At 44.1% G+C, this 26,039-nt stretch overlaps 1 protein-coding gene across 3 annotated transcripts in view; it reads right to left on the minus strand.

Annotated features, from left to right (window-relative positions):
* Positions 1-834: 834 nt before the first annotated feature.
* The window catches only part of ERI3 (ERI1 exoribonuclease family member 3), a 486,100-nt gene continuing 460,895 nt past the window's right edge, over positions 835-26,039 (minus strand). For all 3 annotated transcript variants that reach the window (XM_033916422.1, XM_033916425.1, XM_033916424.1), the window contains one exon: positions 835-5,186. In XM_033916422.1, the coding sequence (XP_033772313.1) occupies positions 5,104-5,186 (83 nt within the window). In that variant the 3' untranslated portion in view covers positions 835-5,103. The remainder of the gene's footprint in view (positions 5,187-26,039) is intronic.

A 26,039-nucleotide genomic window follows, 5' to 3' on the forward strand; every position in this document is an offset into this window, starting at 1 on the left:
CTTTAGTAGACATCTTGAATTTAGGAAAACACAGACTGGGCTTGCGGGCCAAATATAAACAGAATTGTTTATTAACAGTTAAGTTATGCGAATGTTGTTAATAGATATTATCAACCACAGAGTCTGGTGCATAAACACAGGCCCTGCGGCAAAGAACAGCCATTACCTGTTCATAAAAGACCCTCTAAAATACAGTATGTAAGAAGACATACTGTAATGGTTTCTCTGTAATCAGGTACATTCCTCAAAACAGAGAGAACATTATTATTTCTTTAAAAAACCCTCTTCTCCCATTTGCTGTGAAAAGAAAAGGTAAGCAGAGGCCTCTGGAGGAGTCAACTAGCAAGTTTATTTCTGTTAACGCTTCCACAGCTCCCTGTACATGACCATCAGTCCATGGTATTTCCCAAGAGAAGCAGACCCTGAGATTGCCTAGCTATATTAAAGTTAGAATTTGGGCAGCATTTGTGCTGAAAAGTTATAACTATTTTGGATTTGTTTGTGCAATATTATGTTTCTCAATGTATTATTTCACTCTTTCCAGTGTTTTGTATCCTTATCAAAGATTCCATTGATCACATAGTTAAAGGTTCAGTTTTTTGTTTAACTGTGGATAGAAGAAAAGAAAGAGAAGGGTAACTAGACATGTGTGAGAGATGAAAACAGAAAACCTGACAGAGTTCATATTAATTAGTTAGCAAAACAAGTTGCCCAGGTTATTTCTGCACATGATGTGTCTCATAAAATTCCAAAAGCTAAGATCTCTGTCCATAATAACCATAACCACAAGAGGACATGACACACAAATGCACACAGAATAGATAGATTTCGTAATTCGTTTTCCAAAGTTTATTGACGTGGCACATTTACAGCAAGAATTGAATAACTAGGCAATGACCACTAATGGTAGTTGACTTTTTCTTGGTTGGTTGGTTTAGCCGGTGTAACACCTACCGTGCATTACTAAAGTCAGGGGTAGGTTTGCTGTCTGCATTCTCTGTCTCTTGGAACCCACTTGGCAAAGTCTCTTCAAGCTCTACAAACATATCAGGAAGCTTTGAATAAAAAGATGCAAAAGACTTCTGGGAAGAGTCAAAGGAAACTGTAGACAATCCAAGTTCATGCCAGAAATATCTGATTCAGTCCTGGTTTTCTAAATTGCTTCCCAAGTACAGCCCTACTCAATGTACTGGGGTGCAAATAGCAACCTAGAACTGGACATGAATATGCTAAAGACATGGGTGTTAAGATTAGAGCACTTGAGAACTACAATCCACTGAGACATATTAGATACCAGACAGGATTAAATTTTAGACTGCTCAGTTTGTCTCAAGGAACGGCTTCTATAATCGTTATGCAAGTATACCAGTTTTGGACCGAATGGATGATAATATCACTCTCATTCTCAGAAATATAAAAGTATCTGAAAAGAAACCCATTAGCTTCTACTTGTGGAGAGAGTGAGGGGAAGTAGGTTGCTAACATTCAGAGATCACAAGAGAGAGGGCATGCATTTGTGAAACCTCATCGGAGCTTCCAGAACCTGTGTGAAGGCCACATGTTTGCCCAGGCATCTCCACAAGTAGACGGGGGAACTGAACAAAATTTATACTCTCTTCTATTAGGGGGATATTGGTGCCAGAAATGAGCCTGAGGGGCCACACAAGAGGCCATGGAGAAGAAGCCCTTCCTGCTGCCTCTCTTCATCCATGGGCACTAGGAAAGAGTGAGGCATACTGCAATGGAGTCCCAGAAAAAAAGAGCTGTATTCCCTGGCCCTGAATGAGTTAAGGAAGGGAGGGAGGCAGACAGTGCCCGCTTCCACTAAGCATGCGGCTGAGGGACAGTATGATTTTTTACATGGCTATCACACTGTTCTTGTCATGCATGGCATGACAAAGAATTGATGACAGCTGGAGCCACGACCACAAGAATTATAAAGTGGTCCTGTATCAGGGCTGGGAGGACAGAGGAGTGGGCAATATCAGAGCTGGCAGGATGAAGAACATGTCCCATGTCAGTGTGTAGGAGGGGAAGAGAGTCTTGCTGCAGGAAAAAAGGATCCAAAGCCTTCAGCAGAGAAGCAAGTACAGGATACCTAAGTGAAACTGAGAAAGGTAGCAGGATCATTTTAGATCCTAAAATCCATCCGAGTCAACTCCTACTTGAATATCCACAGGCAAAGCAACAATCATGCACTCAAGAGAGTACTTTCTCCACCACAATCTCTATCCATCAACCACTAAAGGCTCCACAGAATCAGTCTTGTAAGCCCTCAGTTCATAACTCACTTTACAATAAAGACAATTCTATGAAGTGGGCCAGGCAAAGCCAGGGGGGTCCTGTGGAGGACAGAAGTGAAAGGACTGAGCCACACAGCTCCTTCTTTTATTCCGTATTCTCCTTCTGCCCCAAGAAATGTTCATGTACTCTCCAAGCCTGCCCCAGTGTGGGGTTGGACCATGGGATCCAGGACTGACATTGGGGGAGGAGAGTACAAACAGGGCAATTGCCCTGGATTCATCTCATGGTCACCTAAAGATGAACAAGATACAGCCAGTTGTTGCGGGCTTCAGGGCTTACTACCAAATTTCTGCCTTAGGCCCCAGCAAATTTAACACAAAGTCAGCCAGCAGATTGCAACTCTTGTGTCCCCCAGCAACAGTCCTGCTTATTCAATATGTGTACTGCAGAAACCTCACACAGTGATAAAAGGACTGTAAAGATGACTGCCTTCTAATGCTCGCATATTTCTAGCCAAACTTGGGAAATATAGAGGCTTTGACACAGATGGCAAAGAAGGATAAATGTGGTTATGTTTATAACCGAGTCATCCCTCAGGAGACTTTCCAGGTCTGCACTGTCTGTCGGTCCCAGGAGAATGTGAGTATACAGTATTGCCAAAAAATGCACTCGGGCCCTAGTGGAGAAGGAGAGGTGATTGTCGATGCTACAGGTACCCCCTGCTGGTATACAGCAGTACTGAAGGGTTTGTTCTCAGAGCCAGCAAACAGAATCACAATCATCAGAAGAAAAGTGCATCTCCATGGTAAAGAGGAGTAGGGGAAAGGTTCGTTTTACCTACAGTAGAGCCTATACAGTTAGGCAGCCCAGTTATCACTGTGAACGCAGCAGACTTCCTAACAATTGGTCATCTCTTTCCAACCAAGCCTCTCAGTTCTTCCTGGTTACTGGGGCACTAGAGTTAGGCGAGATAACAAGAAGCAGACAGCATTGGGAGTGAGGAAGTCATGTTTTGACCCAAATATCACCATTAGCTCTGCCAGTCACTGAGATTAAAGAATACAATCCAAAGGAGAGAGACAGAGAATCCAGACCCCCCCTCCCTTATATAGAGGAACAGAGAGCAGGATCAATCTACTAATTTCAAAATTTTACCTCAGAAGAGAGGTTAAACATTTAACCGCTGGATGGACCAGATATCTCCCTGACCAGCAGGACCTTGGTGACTGTGCTTCTCTTAACTTCCATTCCAAAGTATTCTGAGAGATTTAATCTTATTATCAGACCAAATCCAAGGATGCTCTGGACTGGGCGTTAAACCATCAATTTGACATGAAAATATCCCAGTGGTTAATGAAGGCTAATGCTGCTCCAGTCCAGCGATTGGCAACTGCACAACCTTCTGCGCTGCTTATGACACCACAAGGCAGTTTGCATGCAATGGTTTTCAGACACTTCAACAAACGATGATGCCATCAATCATACGACAGGTTTATTTCTTTTTCAGGGACTTAGGTCTGGTGCTTCAGGTTCATGATATGCAAAATTAAAACAAAAAGCTACAGGAATGTGGGATGAAGAGAAAACATATTAAAATATATATAATTCAGAGTAAAAGGCATGCCATTGTATCCTTGCCAATGAATTACAGAATTATTACCCTGCTTCATCCTTCACGGTATCTCTCAACCAGTCAAGAGTCCCAAAGGAAGCACCTGGACCTCTCAGGGGGACACAGTGACAGCAGAGGAGGAAGCAAGGGTTGGTAGGAGATCAGAAATACAACTCAACACCTTGGTCTCAATGTGGCTGCTTTTCTGGAGCAGAAGCTTTATAATAACACTCTGATAAATTGAGGCAGTAGCAGCAAGTCCATGTGGGACTATATAACCTTGGAACCAGAAAGGAGGGACAGCCCATAGAGCAGGAGCTACCTAGGAAGGAAGGCATAAAAGCAGGATAACCAAAAAACACAGACTGTCTTGCTCTAGGGCACCACCATTTCCAACATGATTCCCCTAGCCCAGTGTACTGTCTTGAAAGCAAGTCAACAAGGACCTGAAGGCAGTGGGATATGATGTGGAGAAGCAGAACTAGAAACTAAACTGCATGAGGACATGGAGTTAAGTTTGCAGCACTGGGCCTCTCTGAATAATGGCAAACCAGACCCACTTAATACCAAAGGGATTAAGAAGCAAAGAAAATAGGCTTTGCTACGTGGTGATACATGATGAGATCGCAAATGGAAGTGGACTTTTCAACAAAAGTACCTAGATTTCTAAACATGTTGGGGAGGCCTCTCCAGTACAAAGCCAAGTCTGCTACCAGGCAGGTGCATTTGATCATTACACAGCACAAGCTGTTTGAACTGTGCAACATGCAGCTAGTTCCAGGGACAGAGATTCAGGATTCACAGGGAGGGAGGGAGGAGATCCCCGTTGCATCTCACACTCCTTCTTCCCCCTACCCACCAAAGACGAACTTCCATCCCCTCACAATGATGGGAGCAGGTGCTTTGGAAACGTTGCACCTGACCCATCTAGTGTCATTTTCCTAATTGGATGTGATGGTCCTCCCACGTCAGCTGGGTTGTGTTTGGTAGAAAGAGTAATCAGGGATGTGGAGGGGGGCCTCTGCTCAGTCCTGATCTCTCCCCCCAGATTTTTATGAAGTGAACTTTCTATTTGGGGCTACACGGAGATATAATTCCTGCTTGATATTTATGGCCTCTGTCATGGTAACGGTTGGATTGCTCTGTCCATTTGCCTTGAATTCTACATCCTGTCTGTCCTCATTACGTGAACACACGTTCAGAGAAGCGCTGCATGCAGCCTTTATTCCCCCCGCTCGCCCTGGCCATCAGATGCGTCTGGAGGTCTGCTTGAAGATGAAGCCCCGGTGAGCCAGCGTCTTCATGATGTTAGCGATGTTTCTGCAGTCATCTGTGAAGGGAAGAAACAAAGAAACATTCAAATAAGAAAGGGACTCAAGTACCTAAACCGTTCCAAATAAATGCTTAGCAACTACTGATAAAGCAGCAGCAACTAACTTGTTCCAGTTCACAAACGTCTTCCAGATTGGCCCCCAGTACGATATTTCCCATGGCTATAGCAACAAAGGGTCCACCGATCATTTCTTTGTAAGAAATATGGGGCTGTTATAGAGGGAGGCTCCTTCACAGAAGAGGGGTGACTAGTAGAGAATGACATGGGGACAAATTTCCCCATCCCATCCCCGTGAGTTTTGTCGCTCTCCCTGTCCCATTCCTGTAAGCTCTGCCTTAACCACACAAGCCTTGAACACATGATTTGAAAGTGTTTGAGGCTTGTGCAGATGAGGACGGAGCTTGCAGGAATGGGGCAGGGAAAATAACTCGCCAGGATGGGATGGGGGACAGGAAAAAAATTTGTCCCTGTGTCATTCTCTAGTGGCTATGACATTGATATGTCGAAAGAAAGAATTCCTTCTGGCCATATTGGACCCTGCTTTTCATAGCTGGGAAAGGAGGAAGCTCTATAGTCTAGGTCAGGGATCTCCAAGTCCCTCCTTGAGGGCCGCAATCCAGTCGGGTTTTCAGGATTTCCCCAATAAATATGCATTGAAAGCAGTGCATGCAAATAGATCTCATGCATATTCATTGGGGGAAATCCTGAAAACCCAACTGGATTGCGGCCCTCAAGGAGGGACTTTGAGACCCCTGGTCTAGGTCAATTAATATGCAGTAGACTTTACAGAATTCATGGAGAAATATCATTTAAAACAGCAAGATAGTTTTCTCCTATCTGCAAATTAAGCTTTTTATAAACACTAGGGAAGTTAGAGGTTTCCCTGCGAGACAGAACCCAGATTGAGGGCCAATTAATCTCAAAGCTGTACTCCTGCTTAAGCACAAACTGAAATGGGAACAGTTGAGTTTTACATCAGCAAAGGAGCGGTGGCAGGAAATTTAGGAAGTAGCTACTAAGGGTTTGATATGAACTAACATAGTGGAAAATGGACTAGAGATAGTATGTAAATCCATCTGGGCTGTATGGAATATAGGGAAGGAGATCATTTCCACACATTTAATAGGATGCCCCAAGATGGGAGGAAACATTGCGGCGTTCTCTGGGACCCCAAGTGATCCTATTATTACTATATGATAGCCAAGTTGTTAATGTTTTGATTGTGGCCTGTATGGAAGTGGCCGCCTCCTGGTAGAAGGATTAGTAATATAGACAGGGGAGAGTTAAAGCTACAGCCTCAGCACCCTGAGGCTACGCTGCTCCTTGTGACCCTGAGCAAGTCACTTAATCCTTAGATAATATTCTGAGCCCAAGAGGACAGACAAGGAAATATGCTTGAGTACCTGAATAAATTCATGTAAACCATTCTGAGCTCCATTGGGAGAACGGTATAGAAAATGGAATGAATCAATAAATAGTGACCAGGTTGACAGCTATTAAGTAAATACTACAAAAAATGGGGTGAAACAAAAAATACTTCAAAAATCCCCTCCACTAAATAACTTGTGCTAAATGAATAAAACCCCCAGCCTATGTTACAGCGCTTCCAAAATGGGTCACAATCTCAACAGATTCTCCCATACGGTCATCATTATTCTGATCTCGTGGGGAGGGAACAGATCACGGCCACTGCTAAACAATTTGGCTGACAGGCAAAGCTTTTTCACAGAGAAGTCAGCTACTAACTCGACCACAAGGTATGGGATAACTGAGGGGAAATCAAGTAAGAGACACTGAAAGAGATGACGCTTTTGCCTCACTGATTGGGCTGGGGAGGAAGTGGATTAGTAGTCTGAGCAGGGAAAGATTATATAGAACAGGGGTGCCCAATACGTCAATCGCGATTGACTGGTCGATTGTGGAGCCATGTGGTTCTGGCGTGCAATTAATCTGCTGTGTGGAGAACACCAGCCAATCATAATTCCCTTCATTTTTTTCCCCTCCTGACTGGGGTCCAATTAATCCGCCTCTTGAAGAACGCTGGCCAATCAGAGTGCTGGTAGGGCGGGGTTGGCAGGGGATGGAGCTTAGCGCCTACTACGCAAGACAGAAGCGGTACGAAGGTGTTTGGGCAATCAGGAGAAGCGCTTCCAGCTCTGGGCCATTTGTTGCCTGTTCAAGCTGCCTGTTGTGGTAACAGCCGAGGCTGGGAATAGTGCTGCCCGATTCAAATCGATTCGGTGACTGACCCTCCCCCCTCGCCCCCTAAAGCAGGATCGGCAGCGCTGCCATTTGCTGGCCGGCCGCTCCTGCTTTAGAGGGCAAGGAGGAAGGCTCAGTCAGGAAGTGCTGTGGTTTCCGGCTTTCCCCCTGGCCTCCCACGCATCCCTTTACCCAATTCCAGCAGGGAGCAGCCTGCAGAGAGGATCCCCAGTACTTTAGCGATCCTTGCAGGTTGCCATAGGCCTCAGGAGCTGTCTTCCCTCTGCCCTGATCCTGTCTCTGATATCAGAGGAGGGGTGGGACTGCGGCAGAGGGAAGACAGCTTCTGAGGCCTATGGCAACCTGCAAGGATCACTAAAGTACTGGCGATCCTCTCTGCAGGCTGCTCCCTGCTGGAATTAGGTAAAGGGATGTGTGGGAGGTCAGGGAGGAACACGCAGACCTTCGGGGGGGGGGGGAAGGCCTTCAGGGGGGTGTGCAGGCCTTCAGGAGGGACATGCAGGCCTTCAGGGGGGAGCAGCAGGGAGAGAGAAAGAATCGGGGAAGTAGAGAAATTGTCGCGATTGCTTGGGGGGACAGGGGGAGAGAGAAAGACATAAATAAAGAGGGGGGCGAGGGGAGACAGAAAGAAAAGGGGAGAGGGCAGAAATAAAGAAATATTGGATTTACAGAAGAAGGAAGTGCAACTAGAGACTCATGAAATCACCAGACAAAAAGGTAGGAAAAATGATTTTAATTTCAATTTAGTGATCGAAATGTGTCCGTTTTGAGAATTTATATCTGCTGTCTATATTTTGCACTATGGCCCCCTTTTACTAAACTACGATAGCGGTTTTTAGTGTCGGAAGCTGCGAGGGGCATTCAGCGCAGCTCCCTGTGCTAAAAACTGCTATTGTGGTTTAGTAAAAGGGGAGGGGGTATTTTTGTCTAGTTGTTCCTGAGGTGACATTGCATAAAGTCATCTGCCTTGACCTCTGATAAAAGCCCCGGAATATAAATGATAATTAACATTTTCTCTGCATACAGTGTGCTTTGTGGATGTTTAAAAATTTTATTGTTGGTAGATCATTTTGACTTGGTCATTTTAAAAGTAGCTCACAAGCCCAAAAATTGTGGGCACCCCTGGTCTAGAATATTTGGCAAGAATTTGTTTGTACAAAAGTGTCTATTATGGATAAGTGTCTAAGTGCCCTGGGCCGCAGTAGAAGCCTCTACTGTGGCTTAGTAAAAGAGAGTCTATATATGTATAAATAAATTGGATAAAATAACTGATTTCTGATTTTGCTGTATTGAATATGGAGTTCAATAAAATATATAATTTTTTGTTCAAAGGAAGATCCTCCTAATGTGAAGCATTATCCTCGGCAAAAATTGAGACAAGACCCAAAATGTGGTTTTAACAATGGGCTGCTACTGTCTAAATCACTTATTGCCCATATCTTATTTACAGGACTTTGCAAAAGTTGTCACACTCTTGCACATTTTTAAAAATTCTGTAGGAAAGAAATACTCCACGGAATAGTACTGGTTTGCCCTTCAATGAAGTATTCAAAGGCAAGGAAAGAACAGAGATCAGACTTGTCCACGCCCTCATTTTCTCAGTGGTCAGTTACGGATGCGAAAGCTGGACACGACAGAAAGAAGATGGACTCTGGAAGAGATCAAACCAGCTAGGTCACTCGGTAATTTGCCCCGAAGCCCAGAGAGATTTAAAGGGCTTTGGGGCTTTTGTCGCAAGCGGAACTTTGTAAAAGAGGGGGGAGGGGGAATGTTAGGAAATATTAGGAAAAAAATAGAAAGTAAAATGAATATTTTCATACTAGCTTTTATAGCCCGTTACATTAACAGGTGCTAGAATATATGTGTGTGTCTGTCTTTATTTCTTTCTCTCTCTGTCTCCTTAGCCGCTTTCTGTATTTCTGTCTTTCTTTCTTTTGGCTGTCCACCACCACCCCTTGTGTGTTCCCCCTGTCCATTCTCCCTTCTTTTTACCTCCCCTGTGTCCACCACCACCCCTTCACTGCTCCCCTTATCCAGCAGCAGCCCTTCTCCCTTTGTTTTACCTCCCCCCTATCCATCAGCACCTCTTCCTGCTCCCCCTGTCCATGGGAGTTAGTACAGGCCCGGTCTCTGCCGTTCTCCCCGGAGTTTGTTCTTTACTCGGATAGAGAGTCCTTGCCACCTCCCCTTCACTTCCCGCGGGCCCAACTACGAACCTGGTGATTCCAGCAGCGCGTGCAGCAGTCTTCACATGCTGCTTCGGGTCCTTCTACTGCCCTGATTTACTCTGGCACGTCCCTGATGACATCATAAGAGACGCAGCAGAGCAAATCAGGGCAGTAGAAGGGCCCGAAGCAGCGTGTGAAGACTGCTGCACACGCAGCTTGGATCACCAGGTTCGTAGTCAGGACTGCGGGAAGGGAAGGGGGTGGCGGCAAAGGACTTGGGACTCCTCTGGTCTGTCGCGGAGGGCGGCCCGGCTCCATTTCTCGTTTCGTCCTGGAAAGGGGGGGGGGCAGGAGGCGCTCTTTGTGCCCCAGTCCCGGCTTGTGGAGGCAATCATCGGCTGGCTGGGAGTGAGTTTGTGGAGGCGATCGTCGGCTGGTGACATAGTATGCGCATGCACACTTTCGCCAGCACAGCCCGACAAATCAGATCTCAGGGAACACGCGGCGAGAGTGCGCATGCACGGCTAGCATTTTATTATTATAGATTGCCTCTAGATCAGTGGTTCCCAAACCTCTCCTGGAGGACCACCAGACCAGTCGGGTTTTCAGGATAGCCCTAATGAATAGGCATGGAGAAGTTTTGCATGCATGGCACCTTCATTAAATGCAGATCTCTCTCATGCATATTCATCAGGGCTATCCTGAAAACCCGATTGGCCCGGTGGTCCTCCAGGACAGGGTTGGGAACCACCGCTCTAGATCGTATTTATTGGGATTTATTAACTGCATTTATGAAGAGATTTACCCAAGGCAGTGTACAGCAGGTATAATTCAACATAGAAGTTAACAGACCAAATAGGAACATAATAAATATGAGGTCAAGTAAATTGAAACAGCTCAAAAATATATGAATTAACAGGACTGAAATTCAAAGAAGAGAGAGAGAAAACATACTAAAAAGGAGACATAATACTTATGAAGCATCTACTAAGCACAAACCAGAACAGGCTAATGTTTTCCCATAATGCATCTGATCCTATAGCTCTGCAACTCTGGCTTTTTCATCTCCAAAAGATACAAGAGATGAGTAGACTGGGATGAGTCAACACAAATTAGTGCTTCACGCCACTCAAAAAAGTATCTAAAGACTAGGGCGAATGCCATGACCTTAGGAAGTTATCACATGTTAAACAGATGACATCATTAAAGCTAGGAAAGGTTGAATTAAAGGCTCATGGATTTCCTAGCTAGAACCCAAATACTTTACATATACAGTATATTACACTATGAAACACGATTTTTGTTCCTGAGCAGTAAGTGCAATTTCCTAATAGCTCAGGCCAAAAAAGTACAGAAAATGTCTATTTCCAGAAACTTTCCTTTTGTTACCAGGATAGTCAAATTTTGCAATTGTCATCTTTTCATTCTTATAAATGTATTTATATTGAAGTTATACAAAGATGTAAATAGTTTTTCGAAATTTGCAAGTATATTGTAAGGCCCTTTCATGAATCAGCCCCAAATATAGTCTCCCATCATATTCTCATATTGTCCTTAGTAGCGCCATTTGAAGTCTAATATATCCTGGTGGAAACGCTCACTTTTCTTCTCTGAGTTCTCCTTGAATGTCTCAAGATGAGCATCAAGGACTTGGACTTTGAGAGACATCCGACAGTCCATTCACTAGATTCTCAACCGACTCCATGTAGTTTTCAGCCTTATGATTGCTCAGGAAGCCCTAAACCACTGCAACAAAACTTTTCCAAACTGATTTCTCCTTCCTAGTTAGCTTCTTTGGAAATTCTTTGCACTCCAGGATCTTCTTTTTCTGTGGTCAGACGAACACCTCAGCTTTAGGAGATGATGCGGTATATAAACTTAAGGTTTAGTTTAGTTTAGTTTAACCTTTGCCTCAGACAGATTAGAGATGTCTTGAAGGTACTTGAAGACCGATTTTTAAAAAGGGTTCCAGGGGAGATCCAGAAAATTACAGAACCGTAAGCCTGACTTCAGTGTCGGGCAAAATGGTGGCAACAATTATAAAAACGAAAATTGTGGAACACGTAGACAAAGATAATTTAATCAGACATGGTCAGCATGGGTTCAGCTCAGGGAGATCTTACCTCATCAATTTGCTTGACTTCTTTGAAGTTAGGACCAGGGAGGAGTGTGAGGACCTGCAAAGGGACCTGGACAAGCTGGAAGACTGGGCAAACAAATGGCAAATGCGCTTCAACGTGGACAAATGCAAGGTCATGCATATAGGGAAAAAGAACCCGTTGTTCAGCTACAAATTGGGGGGGTATTGTTGGGAGACAGCAGACTCGAGAGAGACTTGGATGTGCTGGTGGATGCATCACTGAAGCCATCTGCACAGTGCGCGGCAGCCTCGAAAAAAGCCAACAGGATGCTGGGCATCATAAAGAAGGGCATAACAACCAGAACACAGGAAGTCATCATGCCACTGTATCGAGCGATGGTGCGCCCACATCTGGAATACTGCGTTCAGTATTGGTCGCCGCACCTCAAGAAGGACATGGCGGTACTTGAAAGAGTCCAAAGGAGAGCAACGAGAATGGTAAGAGGGCTGGAACACTGCCCATACGCCGAGAGGCTGGATAGGCTGGGGCTCTTCTCTCTGGAGAAAAGGAGGCTCAGGGGAGATATGATAGAAACCTTCAAGATCATGAGGGGCATAGAGAGGGTGGATAGGGACAGATTCTTCAGACTGAAGGGGACAGCTAATACGAGGGGGCATTCTGAGAAACTGAAGGGAGATAGGTTCAAAACAAACGCAAGGAAGTTTTTTTTCACCCAGAGGGTCGTGGACACTTGGAATGCATTACCGGAGGAAGTGATCAGGCAGAGTACGGTACAGGGATTCAAACAGGGATTGGACAGATTCCTGAGGGATAAAGGGATCGTGGGATACCGAGGGAGGAGCTGGGATGTAACACAAGTATAGAAAGTTAACCAGGTAATGAGTAAAAACCAACCAGGTCGTGCATGTGAAAGACCGGAGGGCTAGGGCTTCGATAGGAAGGCAGGACTTAAATGGGAAGCCAAGGTGGCAAGGGAGCCCCTTCTGATGATTCTGACAGGTCATGACCTGTTTGGGCCGCCGCGGGAGCGGACTGCTGGGCAGGATGGACCTGTGGTCTGACCCGGCGGAGGCACTGCTTATGTTCTTATGTTATGTTCTTATGTGAACAAACATGTGGACAAAGGTGAGCCGGTTGATATAGTGCATCTAGATTTTCAGAAAGCTTTTGATAAAGTTCCTCACGAGAGGCTCCTGAGAAAATTAAAGAGTCATGGGATAGGTGGCAAAGTTCAGTTGTGGATTAGGAATTGGTTATTGGGTAGGGTTAAATGGTCATTTTTGTCAATGGAGGAGAGTTAGAGAATGAGAAGGGGAAAAAAATCTGTCCCTGTCACTGCTCCGTCGCCGGACCACTTTCCCCTTCACTGCCCCGTCCCCTTCACCGCCCCATCCCCGCAGCATCCACCCTTACTTCTTGCCACCTCACCGCCCTTCAGCGGTCTGAGAATCTCCCTCCCTCCCCCTTACCTTCGCAGCGTAAAGAAACTTAAGGGAGAGAAGGCGCATGGTCATCAATCGCGCACGCGGCCCCCTTCCCTCTTTCCCTCCAGCCAAATCTATCTCCCTCCCCCTTATCTTTGCGGCGCTTTAGAAAAGAAACTGATGCCGGCGAAGCTTGCCTGTGCTGCCATGCAATTGCGTGTGTGTAGGCAGAAGCTTCTCCTCTGACAATTGTCATTTTATAAACACAAATAAAACAGAGCAAGGTTCAACAAACCCATCTCCCCTCCTTTTCACAAATATCCCCTTCACTATTGTGAAAACTGAACAAACCAAATTACTACAGAATGCTACATACAAAAATCAAGCTAACAGAATACTTTAGTCACACATGGCAAGAATAATGTTAGGGGAGTGCAACTAGGGCAACTGCCTCTTGGTCAGAGAGAGAGAGCCCTAAGCCAGCTGGGAGCTAAAGAAGCACAGCCTGGTTATGTCTAATACCAGCTCTAGCAGGATACATATTTCAAATCTGAAATATTCTAATCATAAAATATAAAATAAATTAATTTTTTTTGTTTTTGTTGTCTGGTAATTTTATTCTTCAAATCACATTGGTCTCAGGCTTTGGTTTTAGGTTACTTCTGTCTTCATCGTGGCATGACTGGCTCCTGAAGGTAAAATAGGTGCAAGAGGAGCTGGGGAGAAGATGCCGGGTTTGACACGGGTGCAATTTTTTTTACCACAGGAGTAAGATTTTTCACCACTCCTACAGGGCGGTAAAAGGTCTTGTTCCCCATTCCCGCGGGGCGGTGAAAGGTCTTGTCCCCATTCCTGTGGTAAACCAGTTGCAAATGTCTCCATTCCTGCGGATTTACTACAGTGACCCGAGGTTTACCACTGTAAACGGTCCCTGTGTCATTTTCTAAGGAGAGTGTACAGTGGAGTGCTGCAGGGGTCTATACAGAGACCAATACTATTTAACTTATTTATAAAATGATCTGGAAATTGAAACGATGAGCGAGGTAATTAAATTTGCAGATGACACTAAACTGTTCAAAGATGTTAAAATGCATTCGGATTGTGAAAAATTGCAGGTAGACCTTAGGAAATTGGAAGACTGGGAGTCCAAATGGCAGATGAAATTTAATGTGGACAAATTCAAAGTGATGCACATTGGGAAGAATAACTCAAATCACAGTTACCGGATGCTAGGGTTAACCTTGGGGGTTAACGTCCAAGAAAAGGTTCTGGGTGTCATCATAGACAATATGATGAAACCTTCCACCCAATGTGCAGTGGCAGCCAAAAAAACAGGATGCTAGGAATTATTCAAAAAGGGATGGTTAACAAGATTAAGAATGTTATAATGCCCCTGTATCACTCCATGGTGCGACCTTATCTGGAGTACTGCGTTCAATTCTGGTCTCCTTATCTCAAGAAAGTTTTAGTGGCGCTAGAAAAGGTTCAAAGAACAGCGACTAAGATGACAAAGGGGATGGAACTCCTCTCATATGAGGAAAGACTAAAACGGTTAGGGCTCTTTAGCTTGGAAAAGAGACGGCTGAGAGTAGAATGGGTACAAGTGGATCAATTTTTCATGCCGTCAAAAATTACAAAGTCTAGGGGACACTTGATGAAGTTACATGGAAATACTTTTAAAACCAATAGGAGGAAATATTTTTTCACTCAGAGAATAGTTAAGCTCTGGAACGTTTTGCCAGAAGTTGTGGTAAGAGCGGATAGCATAGCTGGTTTTAAGAAAGGTTTGGACAATTTTCTGGAAGAAAAGTCCATAGTCTGTTATTAAGACATGGGGGGAAGACTCTGCTTGTCCTGGATTGGTAGCATGGACTATTGCCACTCCTTGGGTTTTGGCCAGGTACTAGGGACCTGGATTGGCCACCGTGAGAATGGGCTACTGGGCTTGACGGACCATTGGTCTGACCCAGTAAGGCTATTCTTATGTTCTTATGAAAAATGCATTTTTCAGAGTCCCAAAGACTACCCCCAAAGCTCCTATAGGAAATAATGGAGGTGTACTTGCAGTCTGTCAGCTGTTACACTGCAGCTGAATGGAGGAAAAGGATTTTCTGCCTTAGAAACTGTTCCAAATGACCAAACTTGAAAATCTTCTGACTGGTAATTAGACGGACACTGACTGTAACCTCCACACCTACGGAAATTCTCAACGCGACTGGAGTCTGGAAATGCAGCCTGTACCCTGAAACTGGGAGGGAAATTTTACTCAGAACGCATACAGCCTGCGCTTAAACCCATGACTGGGTCAGAGGGCAAGCAAACTTCCAGACCCTGAGTCTGAGAAGGGTAGCACAAGCAGGCTGGCTCCACAGATCCTTTGAAGTTTCTTTGTGAAGCAGTAGTCTGGCTTCATGCCCTGCATCCTTTCCTCCGGCAGAGGACACTGCGCGGGGTCTCAAGGCACTTAAGCCACCAAAAAAAAATAACTTTAAGTGAAAAAATAAGAAAAATATGAAGAGCATATCCAAAAGACTTCTGTATGTATTGCTTGCAGAAATTGAAAACTGCAGGGGGCTCTAACTCTCTCTCTAAAGTGGGAGGAGCATGTGCTCAGAAAAGTGTTAGGATTTCTGCAACTCCCAGATTGCAGGAAGGAATTGAACACCTAGCATACTGAATCCAGAAGGGACGTAACAGAATTGGAGATTCACTCCTGGCCATGTCAGCTCCAATCTCAAAATGGCTGATGCAACCTCCAGTGGAAGCCTTGTGAGACTATCGTTGAGGTTTGCAGTAGCCATTTTGATGGTGGAGATGGCAGAGGCAGGAACAAATGGAAATCACTCCTGCCTCAACTAGTCAGTAGACCACCAGGGACTCTAAGTAGGCCCTAGGAGGGGGGCTACCTTTGTTTAGGGAGAGAGAGGGAGCAGTGATGCTACCGTACCTTTGTTTGTGAGGAGGATGCTGAGCCTACTACTGTTCAGGGGGGGTGATAGAAAGTAAAGTGGAATTTGGGATAGTTTGCGCACCAATGCTAAAATAAAAAACTGAACTTCAGTCAGTCTCTACTGTTCAGATCACAGCTTTGCTAAAGTACAAGGAAAGTTCAAAAACATGAGAATCTTTAATGAATGTCAAGAGGATAAATAGGAAAAGTGAGGAGTGTCAACGTGAGAGGAACTTCTAAAATACCAATACTATGGACAAAATCAAAGAATGATCCGTTCATTGGTTCCCCTTCTAGATTCATTTTCACTCAATACTTTAATACATTCTCTAGTGATTTCAAAACTAGACTACTGCAATTCCTTGTTAAAGGGGGCATATCTTAAGGATATAAGGCGCCTCCAAATCATACAAAACACTGCAATAAAGGTAATCTCAGGTTCAAAAAAATTCGATCATGTTACACCGCTGCTTCAAAATGCTCACTGGCTACCAATTTCATATAGAATTACTTATAAAATAGCACTATTAGTCTTTAAGACATTAAGAAATAATACTCCTGCATTTATAGATAGGCTTCTGATTCCTTACAGCCCCTCAAGAGTTCTCAGATCATCCTCACAAGCGTCCCTTTATGTTCCCTCTTTGAAAGTCATCGGTACTCGCCGTGACCTGATTTTTTCGGTTACAGCCCCTACTATTTGGAACTCACTTCCTCTTCATTTAAGACTTGAACAAGATTTGAATAAATTCAAAAATAGTTTAAAGTGTTTTCTTTTTAAAGAAGCCTTTAACTAAAAGTTTATTTTTCGGTTCATTCCTAATCTTATCGTTTTGTATTAAACTCTGATTATATATCCCCTTTTTTTTAGATTTTCAAGTTTTTAAATCCTTTTCTCACATTATCCTTATGTTCTAACCCAATCTGATTAACTCATCTTTTTTTTTTTTTTTTTATTGTATTTTTTCTTATCCCTCCTTTCCTACTGTTCCATGTGTTTGTTACCCCAGTTCGTTTTTTAATTTTTTAAGTAATTATTTTTATTTACGATGTATTTGTGATTTTAAGAAATCCAATTTTATTTCTTTGTAAAACGCTTTGTATCCTGAAAAGCGTTTAATCAAATAATTTAATAAACTTGAAACTTGATGAAACTGAAGATCCAGTGGGTGCCCCATGTGACAATGCCATCAAGGACAGAAGCATGCATGCACAGTATGCTGAAAGTATGCAGTGCTCTCTTTACCTTTCCCTAGTCCAGAGTGTCATCCATTAAGTGAGGACTGCATATCCTGTTTATTCTTAAGGAATATACTACCACTACTATCATTTCTATAGCACTTACGACCATAGATGCATTGTATTTAGAGGCTGACTAAATTTTGGTTTTGGCACTAAAACCAAACTGAATTTCAGGTTTGGGTTCCTGCCAAAAATACCAGAGCATTTTTGGCAGAAATCAAAACTCTCTCCTACCCCCATAATCACTCTCCACTACCATCATGCCTCCACCCCTACCCTGCAGAAAACAGGTTATGCCACCGCCCCTTGTCCCCCCTCCTTGGCAGCGATCTGGTCCTTTGTGCTGCCTGACCACCCTGTATGGCCTACCTTAACAAACCCTGGTGGTCTAGAGGCCTCTTCAGGGGTAGAAACTGAGTTCACTCGTTCCTGTCCTCTGCCGCTACTGAATCAAACCTGCAGCAGAGATTGCAATGGGAGGTCCCGGCAACCATTTTGAGACTGGCATCAGCATATTCAGGATATGTTGGGTGCAAATCTGAAAATGACTGCTGGGACCTTCTGCGGCAGTCTCAGCAGCCATCTTGATTCAGTAGAGGCAGCAGAAAGGAATGAAGGGGTTGGTCGAAGAGGGCACGTCGTTTTCATTTTCAATTCCAGCTGAAACAGAGCTTTGAATTTTGGCTGTGGATTTGGTTTCAGCTGGAACCAAAATCACTGGTTTTGGTCAGCCTCTAATTGTACACAGTATAAATACAATGACCAGCTGAGACCTAATGATATATTCAGGATCCTCAGAAAACGGAACAGAAAGACAAATGTTTATTGTTTCAACATAAAACAAATGTAAAGATAGAAACTAGACACTAGCCCGAATGCAGGTTAGTTGCAGAGTTGAGACTGCTTGTTTCAGAGGCAAATTAAGAAGTACTATCCTCGAGGAAAAATATGATAGGGCAGTAGCAAGAAGGTTAATAATAAGGATTCCAAATCTGGGTTTGAATTGCTGCAGCCTCTCCGATCCTCCAGAGGGCGCCCCCAGGCACACAGCAAGATGCCTTAGAGGTGACTCGGGAGACTCCCGGCCTCTACTGTACTTGCACTTACAATATAGAGGGCAGGGGTTCTGCCTGGAGGAAGCGAGAACGAGACAGCACCTTATTTACCTGGGACTGAACAGCTACACTTTGCTAAAGTAGAACTGTGTTTTAAAATGATTCCTGGTGTCTATATTTCATCTTGAAAATTGGCTTGTAAAACCATGGTTTGATCTATGGGAGCCGTCTGCTTAAGAAAAAGCTGGAGTAAATGTGTAATTTCTCCCTTGACAGAACACACGGCGCGGCGATCCTTCTTCCCGTTCCAGGACAGCTCCGTTCACTGCCATTACCACTTTTTCTTCCTCGCCCCGCGCCTTGATGTCTCCATTTCATTACAGCGCAGTCATTTATCAAGCTCTTACCGTAAGGGTGACTTTGCGCGCACACATCCTCACACACACGTGCATGTGGCAGGCAGGCTGAGAGACAGTGCCACACCAGGGACGAATAGACGTGTTAATGAATGTTCTGGGGGAGAGGAGACTATCGCCACTGATGTGTATAATGATAAAGAAGCCTCAACATCCATCTCCTAACTGGAAATCCAGAGAGTGCTTTATAATCAAGCCCAGGCGATAATAATGTGAAATTAGGTCTCTCTATCAAAGGGGGAGGCCTTTTAATCACGGCTTAAAGGGTGCGAGTGCTGTTTATCATAATTGAACTGTATCCGGGCTAATTGTGCCCATATTTCACTGTCTGGGAGACACCAGTGCTGGCTGGTGATAGAATGCTGTGCAGTGTACTGAATGGGGGGGGGGGGGGGGGTGACACAGAGAAGAGGCCCCCATGCGAGAAGATAGGTACTTAGCAGCAGTGAGGACCCCCGCCCCCACTGGACAACACAGAGAAAATCTATCACCCTTATGCACATGTCCTTGTCTGCATGTGTCAGGTCCCAACACTGTGGTTTCTGTCAAGACATAAACATATCAAGAAGAGAAAGAAAAAAGGGAACAAAAGAGAAAAGAGCTGGTGCATTCCTCAGATTCCCTAGTTTCAAGCTGAAGCGTGAGAGGAAGCACACTGCTAGACCGTGCTTTTCATCCTACATCGTAGCACTCCTCTCTACCCCCAAGCATTTGGAGGGCAAGTTTTAAACACCCCTTCAAGATGCAACCTACGTCATTTTGGAAGGGAATGGATGAAAACTGCTCATGCTGCAAAGGGCTTAGTGCTTGCTTTTGCAGGGTAGATTTGCAAGATTCCAATCTTGCCCCATGGAAACTCTTCTCCATTTCAAACATGTGCGCTACAGAATCGGAGCAGAGCAATGTTCAATTTCGTTTCCCGTTATTCATGTACTTTGGAGGGGCTGTCTTGTACTGGATACATAACATACACCCTTATCCAGCCAACAGAAAGATGGAAGCGTGGAAATAATTTCACATCTCCTCTACATCTAAACTTTTACTTCTAAAGGTGCCTTTTCAGGAACGGGGCATGTTTATCTATATCTTTGAGAAAGAAAAGGATTGCAAGAGAATAACTGCTGGAAATTAAGGTCACCTGCAGGAGAAAAACTTTTAATTAATCACTTGCCCGTGAGCAGCACATTCCAGTCTAGTTAAATTTTCTGATGTGACCGTGGCCCCATAAAGCTCCCCAGGCAGCAGAGGAAGTAATTTCAGTCATTTTTAGCTAATGGACAGGGTTATGTCCCCAATACGTTAAGAGGAGAACTAGAATGTACAGGTGCAACCAGCTGCAGGGGCCAGTTAAAAAGACAGAGGGTCAAAAGAGGCATTAATTCTTCGTAATAGCCAACATTTCTTTCAGCTCCCTCTGACAAGTCACTCGTTTAGCTAAAGAGAGCACAGAAACCAGCGGGCCTTCTATCACTGATACCCAGAAATTGTTCCTCTGACAAAGATTAAAACCACTTCTAATATACAGGGCAGGATTAACCAATAGGCCAAGTAGGCACGTGCCAAGGGCCCGAAATGGTCAGGGGGGCCCGATGAAGGAGGGCATCAACATTGTTTTTTCCAAACGGCGATGGGCCCCTCCAGCATCGATCGGCAATGTAGGCCCCCCCCCCCGATTGGCATCGTGGGCTCCACCCCGATCGGCAACATGGCCCTCCCCCAATCGACGGAAAGTAAGACAAGCAAGCAACGTGGGTAAGAAAGGCAACTGGAACTGTAATTGTGCAAGCGGTGCTGCTTGCCCAAAGCTTCCCTCTGATGCAGCTTCCTGTTTCCGCCTGGGTGCATGGTGGGGTGGGGCGGGGCGTACTTGTGTACTTGTATGCCTAGGGGCCCTGGACAAATTAATCCTGCCCTGCTAATATACCTAATAACACAGTGCAAGGCAAGCAAAATCTGGACTTACAGGGCAAATGCTTACTAAGACTGCTCAATGACATATCCAATTATTTCCCCACATCACATGGTGTCTGGAAAATGCGGCTCCTCCCAAACTGTTCCACAACCCCCAGCCACCACCTTGCATTTGGAGAAGATAAAGATATTTCTCATTTGCATTGTGGGTTCTCACTACAGTACTTCCCCCCAATTCACGGGGGTTACGTTCCAGGAGTGACCGCGACAAATGCCACACCTCCCTGCTCCGTTTTTGGCTTCTCGTTGCCACAGTGACGGCGCATTGTTCTCAGCAGAGCAGCTGCTGCCATTGGTCGCTATGGGCTGGAAGGCTCCATCGCGTGTGCACGTTCTACAGCTGCAACTACCAGCAATCTCCTCTCTCTCTCTCTTCCCCCTCCCCCTTGCAGCGGCTGCGCTAATAATAATCGACAGAATGAGGTGATGGTGTGAGCGTGGATTGAAAGCAGCAGGAGGAATAAGAACTCTCCTCCCCCCCGCGAATGACTGAGGCCGTGAACTCTGAATCGCAAATTCGCAGGGGAGTCCTGTAGTGGCAAAAGTGGCATCAGATGCTTTTAAGAAAAGCATCAAAAGTTTAAAATACAAAGCAGAGAATGAATACAGCCTCCCTTGACTATGATTACATTTTAGCCCAGGGCTGGCCTGATCCTGAAATAATGCATCTCTAGCCCAAAGATGGTGAGGGCAATGTTGGAAATACGAATTGGCGTGAATATGATGGCGTATACTCTTAAGCGCACACAGAGATTATTAAATATTCTAATCTACACATGTATGTTATTAATCAAGAGGTGGACATTTATACCAATGAGAGAACAGCAAAGTCTGCCCTCTCAAACCAGGCACCTGCTATGTCTACGAGGGAGAAAGATCTCAGGAAAATCTACTGTGGGATTAATATAAGAAACGTTTCTTGCACAATCCTCACTCGGAAGTTGCTGGACATTAAAATTTGTTACAGCAATAATGCCATGTTAATGCCAATAATACATTAGTTTAAGTTACCATGAGATACATAATAACATGAGAACTGCCGCTGCTGGGTCAGACCAGTGGTCCATCGTGCCCAGCAGTCTGCTCCCGTGGCGGCCCCCAGGTCAAAGACCAGTGCTCTAAAATGCGTCCAGTCTCACCTGTGTATGTCCCAGTTTAGCAGGAACTTGCCCAATTTTGTCTTGAATCCCTGGAGGGTGTTTTCCCCTACAACAGCCTCCAGAAGAGCGTTCCAGTTTTCTACCACTCTCTGGGTGAAGAAGAACTTCCTTACGTTTGTACGGAATCTAAGGAAGTTCTTTTTCACCCAGAGAGTGGTAGAAAATAATACAACTTGCAGTGAACACTCCAAGCTGTATTAGTCCAGGAAAAATAATACCAGCTCAAAGCTGGCACAATTTTCCCCCGGGTTTTTTAACACACAGCCTAACATTCTTGGGGCCATTCATTGCAAGCTCAGTTCATCTCCTCGCTGGAATACAACTTCTCCCTGAAGAGCCCCCCTTCAACTCACAGCCCTCTCTCTACACTCCTGTAGGTCCCTCCGCCTTGGGCCTCTCTCTCAAAACCCCTGGGGTCTAGATTGTAGAGAATGACACGGGGGCAAATTTGTCCCTGTCCCCATGGGATCTCAACATCCCTGTCCCATCTCTGCAAGCTCTGCCTTAATTGCACAAGCTATTATAGTACTGAGAAAAGTGTGATCTAAATCGAAATCCCAGTAACAGGCATACTGTGAAGTAATACAGAACACTACAAATGTCACCCAGGACCTGAAGAGCAATTCTACCAAAGCAGTAACATCCCCGAGTCACGTAACAAGGACCCACTTAGGTAAACACAGCACCAAACACTATAATGCGTACTAGAACATCAATAAACCTGTTAGAAAACCTAAGAAGCCAGATAGGTACAGATCCATCCTGTGCAGTTAATGCTATTCATATGGTCTCAAATTCATATCTGCAGAACACAGACCCTTGGAATTACTAATCACAAATTAAAAATAGAAACACATAGAAAAGTATTAAACAGAATCCCCAAGAAGCCACAACACAACACCAGAGAAAGAGAAAAAGTGATCTCCCCCCTGGACTGTGTAAAATAGAAAGACAGTAGACGTAAATTTCAAAAACTGACATATTACAATCACTACAATAAAAGTTAACACCTGTTGTGGATCTCTCCCTCCCTCTCATACACTCCGATGTTCAACATCTCTCCCTCCCTTCCACCTTTGGTCCAACATCTCTTCTTCCTACCCCCATGCAGCATTCTCTCCCTTTCTCTCCCCCCCCTACCAAGTGACCCCCCCCCCACCCGGTAAAGAGAGAGATGCCCACTCCCTCCCGCTGTCAAGTGAATCCCCACCCAACACCCCCCGGTAACGGGAGAGATGCCCACTCCCTCCCTCCACCACACAACCCCCCCCTGCCTCTGATGACTCCCTGCCCCTACCCTTTATCTTGCCTATGATGGCTGGCCGGAGGATCTGGGGAGGGGCCTAAGGCTCTGATTGGCACAGATGCCTAAGGCCCTGCCCTGGGCCAATCAGAGCCTTAAGGCCCCTCTCTGGTACATCCCCTACTGGGAGGGGATAGCCTGCCATTTTGAAGAGGCGGGCCTGCTGGCCAAATGGAGTAGTCATCCCTCCAGCCAGCCATCATAAGCAAGGTAAGGGGGAGGGGCGTGGGGGGTGTCTGAGGCATAGACAGGGTGTTTGGGGGGTTGGGTGGCAGCAGGAGGGAGTGGGCATCTCTTCCACTGCTGGGGCTGCGTTGCTTGGCAGCAGGAGGGACTGGACATCACTCCTACAGAACTTCAATTTGGTTTTTGTGTTTATTTTAATTTACATGTGGGGGGGGGTCTGAGCTGTCAAAGTTTACTTTCCTGTCAGTGCCTGAGACAATCAGCGCTCAGGCACTGATCAGAAAGTAAGGCAACGACAGATCAGACCTGTCAGCAAATTTTGGTTGCAAATGTGGCACAAGGTTAGAGAATTACTCACCGATTATAGAGAATTGCTCGGAGTGATCATTTTAATATTAATGACCTCGTTGTACTGCATTTGCATGGCAGTATTGGAAACTGCTAGAAAACTCGGAAGAGACCTCGGTAAGTCGTTTTGATAATCTGCTGGAACCGGTTTAGCGAGCACGTAAAGGCAAATTTTAATTTTGAGAATCTGCCCCTAAGAAGGGTAAGATCCTACTTCTTTCAACAGGATACTAGTGCAGTCAACTATATTGTCACTACTAGACTAGTAATAATAATCAGTTTATATACCGCAAGGCCGTAAATTTCTATGCGGTTTACAATAGTTAAAAAAAAACAATAAAAGAAGTTGAATAGAACTAAAAAAGTTAAAAGCCAATAATTAGAGACACTAAAATGATCAAAATAATGCATAATAAAATTTTTTACAAATTAGCTGCCAAAATACTTTGAAAATAGATATGTTTTAGATGTCTCCTAAATTCCCCATAAGTGTCAGTAAGCAAAAGCAATTGTTCTAAATCCTTACCCCATAACGTTGCTCGATAAGAAAAAAGATTTTGATGATGTTTTTAAAGTTTATATCCTCTAACAGTTGAGAAAACAAAATTCAGATGCGAGTTTCTCTTATGTCTGTCGGTTGCAAAAGAGAAAAGCTCAACCAAACAAAGCCTTAAATCAGAAGCAGCCAAACTTAAACCCGCGCCTCCATTGGCAGCTACTGCAGTACTCGAAGAGGGTGTTACATGATCATAGTTCTTCAACCTAAAAATCAGCCTGACTGCCACATTTTGTACTATTCGCAATCGTTGCATATTCTTTTGGGAAATTGTCAAGCTGGCTTAGTATAAGAGACTGTACCAAAACTCTAAATGATGGAACATCAAAATACGCCCTAACAGACCGAAGTTTCCAAAGAGTAAAGAAACCTTTTCTGACTTCATAGTCAAGCCCTGGTCCAGTATTAGTCCCACAACATTAATAATAGATTGAATAGGATAGCTGAATTTATTTATACGCAATGATGTTTTAGTATCAAATGGGCGCGGTGAAGCTACAAAAAACTTTGTTTTTTCAGAGTTAAGCTTCAGTCTAAATTCAGTCATCCACTGCAATGCTCCACTCTCAGGTATCTCTGTGAAATTAATGAAAAACTCCAACTGATACAAAACACTGCAGCAAAACATAAATACTACAAATCAAAATTTGACCATGTCACACCACTGCTTATAGAATTACACTGGTTACTTATAGAAAACAGAAGAGAATTCAAACTATGCTATATGGTGACGTCCCTAAGAGCTTCCCCAGATTTACTGAACTATTAGGTAGATCTGTGGACCAACAAAACTAACAACCTGACCCTATCATTCCCAATTCTGAAAGATATAACATACAAGACATGTCACAGCAAATGATTCAGCTACCAATGAACAAAATGTAGAACTCACTTCCCACTGAAATTCGTACAACCACAGTATATACATATACACTGTTTTGCAAAACAGAAATCCCTACCAGGGATCCAAAGAGACTCAGACTAATAAGTCACCCAAAAGAAAGACAATGTTAATGGTCAGCTGCTATTTATGATATATTACCTCAGACTATATGTATAATTTGATAACAATTTGATAACTTTATGTTGCATGTATTGATAGATTTATTTTAAAATTTATATAATAATAACTTAATTTTTCTATAATGCAATACCATACATAGTTCTTTTTTAAAAAAAATTCTTTATTTTAATAATTTTAATACAATAATCTCACTACAGAACATAAATATCAATAAGATAATTTGTGACCTTAATAAACTATGACAGGTTCATTTGCCTTCACAACAATTAAAACAATCCCACTCACTACCTCCCCCCATCCCCAGAAACCTAAATTCCTATTTCATAGGATAGGATAGTGTACAACTTCAAATCTTTCATAAGGCTTCTTTTTCCAAGTCAATATACCTCTCCCAAACTTCGCCCATTGGTTTTCACACACTGCACCCAATCGATCTCTCTTATCTCTAATTGTGGGTCCATTGCTGAGCCAATGTCAATCTAGTAGCTATAAATGCCAAATCCGTAAATTTAGATTGGGGTGATGTTACTCCTACTCTCAGATTAAGTCCGAATTAGCTTACTTACATGATCAAATACTTGTTCCCAAAACTCCTGGACCTTTCGACATTCCCACCACATCCCTTCCAGCAGACAGCATTATTCTCCTTAGTACATTTACTAATTAGAACCGGAGTAATGTACCATCGTACTAAAAGTTTAAGAGCATTTTTTACCAAAGTG

Source organism: Geotrypetes seraphini, chromosome 12 (genome assembly GCF_902459505.1).
Source record: "Geotrypetes seraphini chromosome 12, aGeoSer1.1, whole genome shotgun sequence".
NCBI classification, from domain to species: Eukaryota; Metazoa; Chordata; class Amphibia; order Gymnophiona; family Dermophiidae; genus Geotrypetes; species Geotrypetes seraphini.